This window comes from Diadema antillarum, unplaced genomic scaffold (assembly GCF_040938485.1).
Source record: "Diadema antillarum isolate AM-2024a unplaced genomic scaffold, OU_Dant_1.0 seq00000796_RagTag, whole genome shotgun sequence".
NCBI classification, from domain to species: domain Eukaryota; kingdom Metazoa; phylum Echinodermata; class Echinoidea; order Diadematoida; family Diadematidae; genus Diadema; species Diadema antillarum.
The window spans coordinates 465246-471402 of NW_027271681.1; the positions used below are offsets into that span (position 1 = coordinate 465246).

The 6157-nt window shown below is 39.0% G+C and overlaps 1 protein-coding gene across 1 annotated transcript; it reads left to right on the forward strand.

The window, feature by feature from the left end:
• The first annotated feature begins 1819 nt into the window (after positions 1-1819).
• LOC139739343 (peptidyl-tRNA hydrolase 2, mitochondrial-like) lies at positions 1820-5476 on the forward strand. Its single transcript, XM_071649958.1, has 5 exons — positions 1820-2025; positions 3374-3469; positions 3692-3813; positions 4374-4486; positions 5382-5476. The coding sequence occupies exons 1-5, from the start codon at positions 1870-1872 to the stop codon at positions 5429-5431; spliced, it is 537 nt and encodes a 178-aa protein (XP_071506059.1). The 5' UTR covers positions 1820-1869; the 3' UTR covers positions 5432-5476.
• The last annotated feature ends 681 nt before the right edge of the window (positions 5477-6157 follow it).

Genomic DNA, 6157 nt, shown 5'->3' on the forward strand with positions numbered 1-6157 from the left:
TTGATTCCGTTTGCTTTATGTGATGGCACTAGGTGAGGGCTTCAACACTTCTACACAGAATTTTGACCTTTGACTTCTTTGACCTTTGACCTTGATTTTTGACCTGTATTGTACATTTTGCTACAAAATGCTACTCCTTCGCCATTTCTAACCCGATTTCGATTCCGTTTGCTTTATGTGATGGCACTAGGTGAGGGCTTCAAAACTTCTACATAGAATTTTGACCTTTGACTTCTTTGACATTTGACCTTGATCTTTTTACCTATATTGTACATTTTGCTACTATATGCTACTTCCGGCGGGGACATATATTACGCACTGCGTAATTTCTACTTTTCCTTGTTGTTATTATTATTATTATTATCATCATCATCATTATTATTGTTGTTGATATTATTGCAAAGCATACAAACATGCAATGCGCACACACATACACACACACACACACACACATAGATATTAACATATATAGCACACATACATAGTATAAAGTGGAACTCGATATAAAGAGATCTGATATAACAAAATATCTGATATAAAGAACAAATTGTCTTGGTCCCAAGGATCTTGTTATACTGAGTTTCCACTATACATGTTATGATACATGAATGTGAGTATGCATGCATGCATATTGTAATAGATACATGAATGCAGTGTTCGTAGTGATTGAGGTATTCCCATGGAAATACATATATATACATGCGTTTGTCAAGAGAACTTAGACTCAGATTGTAGAGCTGCTGCACACTCAGATCTTAAATGCCTAGCCTTATTCATCCTCAGTCACATTTATTTTATAAACGTACTTGAATGTTTTCTTTATTCTCATAGGTGTTCATCTGTTTACTTTTCTTGTTTTGTTTTGCTCTCCAATTGAAGATAGACAAATACACCAAACATAACTGCAACGCAATGAGCAGGGATCTTCGATACGCCTTGTCCGGCGGAGAGAAGGTGCAGTATGAAAGTAGGATCTACATCGCATTGCCAGCTGATGAGTTGCATGGTGACTTACACAGTATTGGACAGGTAAATAAACTGAGTTCATTGCCAAACAGCGGTTTGTGTTTTCCCTCCTTTGTGCTAGAAGACATGCACAAAATGACAACATGCGTATATATTAGTAGAGTAACAAAGTGTGATGTCATAGCCATTCATCACCATGGAAACTGATTCCTTACAACCTAACCTGTCCCAAATATCTGTGAACACTCTTTCAGTGGATGTATAACCGGGGGATATGTGTTTATGTTCAAGGCAAGTAGTATAAGAGATTCATCATACTGAGATAATTATATGACCACATCTCATATGCATCCACTAGTGCTTCAAGTTTCTCTCATCACTGTTCTCTTTTGCTACTTCAGCTTCTTTCCCTACAGATAGACACAGTCATTTAATTTGTCAATCTATCTAGCTCTTTTCTCCAGTTGTTGCTGCCGTATCCAATATAAACACCAAAAAGCTACAGCATAATATGTTCCAAAAAATATATATAAGATGATGATATACACTGTACTCCTGCTTCTTAGTATAATGATATATTATAACGGGTCTTGTGTACTAAAAGGAGAAAATTAGACAGAGTATCATAAACATGGCTGTTTGCTAGTTTGTGGACTCTTTCATCAGTTTTATAGTGAATGGCTGACCCTCCATATGATCCACCAAAATGAAAAAGGTGCACGGGCGCTCTTGCCTTCCAAGCGCAAAAATTGCGTCAGGTTGTCGAACTGTACCTAACTTTGTGTGTACCGTTTGTACACTGTACTGCACACACCGTTACACGAAACACGTGTGTGTAACAGATCATCTCCATTCATCTGCAGTTCTTTACGTAGACGAGGTAGCGGCGTCTTCATTTGCAAAATGCCTCGATTTTCGGAATATTTCACACCAATGACGGTGAACATTTTATTCAGTATGGGGGCAGGAGTGCTACTAGGCTGGTTCATTAAAGGAAAAGTGGGAAGACAACAAATTTTGCGCGCTCAGGCGGCGGCAAGATCATCGGGTGCTGCAGATGTGAGTTAATGTGTGGTCCCACGTACTAGTTTTTATGTGTTCAATTGAAGGCAGCTTCCACACTGCTACTAGATTCTAGTACATGTCATTACAAGTGAAGTGTGGTCAGCATTCAATTCAAATCCGGCGTTGATATTCACACAAAAGTTTGAAGTCCACAAAGAGTTGTTTCAAGATTGACAGTACACTGTCTCAGATATTTGCAGATCTGACGTAGTCTACGTTTGCTGTTTTCAATGCTAATTTAATGCACTCTTTACAGATTGTTTGCAAGCAAATAAACTACATGTCATTATCCACTAAATTAAGATTAATCCAGTCTGCAGTGCTTATCCCGTTCGGAGTTCTGTAATTTTGCTATTCAGGTAGTGCTAGATAAAACAGGTCTAGTGGGCTTGTGCTTGACCAAGCTTGGTGGGCCAAGCTTGCTCAAATTGCATGCAATATTATCCAACGTTTGTCACATCATTCCTTCAAATTTATCATGCAGATCTTGTCACATCATCATTCCTTCAAATTTATCACATCAGATCTTGTCACATCATTCCTTCAAATTTTTAACATCAGATCTTGTTTTTGACTGGTTGAAAAGTGTCAATTCTTCTTCTTTTTTTCTTCTTCTCCTTCTCCTCCCCTCCTCCTCCTCCTTCTTCTTCTCCTCCTCCTCCTCCTCCTCCTCCTTCTTCTCCTCCTCCTCCTCCTCTCCCACCTTCAGTAGTACTAAGAGTAGATCCCTAGTACAAAGTCGTAGTAGGGCCATGCCTATGCTATGTACTGTCTGACACCCTGTACTGTATAACAGTATACAGGATAAATAGCAAGTCTAATTTTTTTTTGCAAATTGGGACTTCCTGATAGTTTTGCGAGTGGTTACAACTACAAGTTCGTGATTGTGGACCACAGTACCAAACAGAGAAATGTATGCGTGCATGTTAGATACATTCATGTCAGGAGCAGAATTCATATTTTTTGTGTGTTTTTAAATTCACGAATTGCACTCATCTCGATTTACGGAATTTAATAACCTCGCAGAATATTTTGCGTATGCTTGTACAGTAGCCTGCAGGAGCCAATCAAAGAGATATTTGCCCCAAGCCTCTTTCGCACCCCCACCCACCACCAAAAGAGGAAAAATCAAACAAAAATATACATGCATGTTGTATTCTTGTAACAGTACATATTTTCTTTGATATATGTTGTTTGTTTCAAATTACTTTGTTATTTGTCTCTGTCTGCCTTGAATGAATTGATGTACAGACATTACTCAGAAATTCTATCACAATGTATTTGAAAGCATTTTACCCCAAAGGCATGTCAGCAAATGTTGTTATTCATTGTTTTCTTTCAGGGTTCATCCAGTGTGATGTCTGAGAATGGAGAGTACAAGATGGTGCTGGTTGTCAGAAATGACCTCAAAATGGGCAAAGGAAAAGTTGCTGCACAGGTGAGAACAATACAAAATGAATATCAAAACGATTGAATTTTTGGTAATCTTAATTATTTGTGAACATGAATTTGTTACACTTCAAAAGTCATAAATATCATAAATCATACAAGTCCCATTTTGCAAAATACTACTCACAGAATATTTGGCATGCACATTGTATTCCAGAGGAAGAGACCATAATGCTTTACAACATGCACTGTTTATCAATCTGTCCTGCAGTGTAGCCATGCCACCCTGGGCTGCTATAAGAAAGGTCTGCGTATCAAACCGGACTGGGTGAAGAATTGGGAGCTGGATGGTCAACCTAAGGTGGTGCTCAAAGTGCAGGATGAACAATCATTGTAAGTATCACAAAGTGATAATGAATTGAGGCAGTATATGGCCATTTACAGTATGGGTAACTCCTTCATTGTTAACACTGGTCTTCCAGAAGGCACTGCCATTATTTCTTACGCTAAGGAGGTTCCGTTTTTAAAGGCATTGGTTTGTCTGTCTGTCAGTTTTCAAAATAACGCAAAAAGTGTGTATATGGGTGGAAATGAACTTGGCGAAGGACTGCGCTGTTTGAGTGCCTTTCTTGTTATCACTACCACTTCCTTGCTAGATATCCAGTTTTGAAGTGTGGGATATAGTCCACAGATGTAAACACTGGGCAAGATTTGGAATGGCAGCCAGAATCTTTTATATAAGATTTGCCACTCTATACTCTTGTGGGGAGAGGGTGTTTCAGTATCCATGCATTATCCTTCTGCTCGCATTTAATCCATCGACATAAAGGGAAATTTTACTTCACGAGTGCAGCATAGAGCAAAGTCTTCATATGTTTGTCTTTATTCTCTCTCCTTTCTTCATCTCCTTGTGCTGCCTTTCTTTCTTTTCCCCCTTCCATTCTGCCATCCAGACAAGTGCTTTCAGGTCAGGCCACCCGGAAAGGCATCCCAACCTCTGTCATCCAGGATGCGGGGAGGACGCAGATTGCTCCAGGCACAAAGACGGTCATAGGGATCGGACCAGGTAGGAATCCTTTTCTGATCATTGTTGGATGACCAGTGTCCAACAACATCTGCTGATGAGACACCTTCGACATATCAAGATATTCTGTCAAGTTATTCCCGAGGTGTCCTTCTGCCTCTTAATTTGGTACCACTGATATGACAAGATATTTTTCTCTATCATGGCATCTACCATGATGTATATGAAAATGTTTTCCTGTTTATTTATTGTCAACACGTCAAATGTGATTCAAATCATGGTATCTGTATACCACATCAGTAGGGGACACAGGTCCAAATAAATTAAATTTAAGGGCACATAATTTGGTTCTGATATATTAAAGTAGAACTTTAATGGGAATCCTGAAATAGGAAAACTATACCCCTTTGTAAGCTGAGAACATACATGTACTAAATATGAAAATTTTAAATTGTGACTTGGGAAGATGGAAAAAAGATGATTAAAGGTGAAAACAATCATTCTGTGCACCCATCCGTAGTTTATACCAGAAGAAAGTTTGTGCTCGTGTTTGCCTAATGTAAGTGACAAAGGGCATTGCAATAATTTTTTGGCTACATATTTGGTGTTTATGATCATCATACATTAATAAACCTTTGAGAACTTTATCAAACTGTACTTTGTGTCAGCTGACATGTCTGGTGGTCCAGTAAAAAATCTCGTAGATCGCAAGACTTAGGGTCAAACATGACTTCACAAACTTTCCAAACACATATCAATGTGTAAGAGACAGGTTAATCTCAATATGAAATGTGAAGAAAAGAACTTAAGATGATACTGTAAATGCAGTATGCATGCATTCGAATATGAAGTACAAGCAATATCGTGTTATTTATCCACTCTTGAATTCATTTACTTGTCGACACTAAATGTTTTGCCTCTTTATCTCGTGTTACAGGTCCAGCTGAACTTATAGATGAGGTCACTGGAGACTTGAAGCTGTATTAATTTGAACATTGAGGATGCATTCATCATGGACAATTCCCATTCTGGCCTGACACCAGGGTGTTTCAGGACCAGAGAGGTGATGTGAAGAGTTTGGGAACATGAGCAGCCTTGTCTTGATTCCATGGAGTATGATCGGCACACCGATGCAGCCAGACCGTTTGAAACATCCTAGTGGGCGTGTCATCACCATGGCAATGGGTAGGCTTGGGCATCGTCAAAGTGCCAATACATAAAACTTCTCTCCTCTGCCTCCTCAGTGACCCGAGTGGAGAGTTGCAGCTGCTTCATGGTGTATCCCTGAAATAAGAGGAACCTTTAACAATGAAGTACTGGACAGGCCAAATATTTTTTGTAAGAGCATCATTTTGCGAATAGAGGAACTTTCACATCACTTTCACCAGTGGTTGAAATTGAAATTGAGAACCACAGTGACAAAATGAGAAATGACTGTTATCCCTTTTCATGAAAAAAGCTGAGCATTTTTCCACCTTAGAGAAGACATGCATTGCAATTGTGGTATGGAAGGCAATATTTTTGCAAGATGCTGAATTAAGGACTATCAGTATACTCATGAAATTTGCAGAAGTAAAACTCTGCAATAATATGGCATATTCAATACCCTGGACCAGCCAGGCTACTCTGCCTTTGGAAGTTATAAGACTGTTAGTACAGTGCACTCCCATTATAACAAAATTCTGGATACAACACAGTCAAAATTCAGGTCCC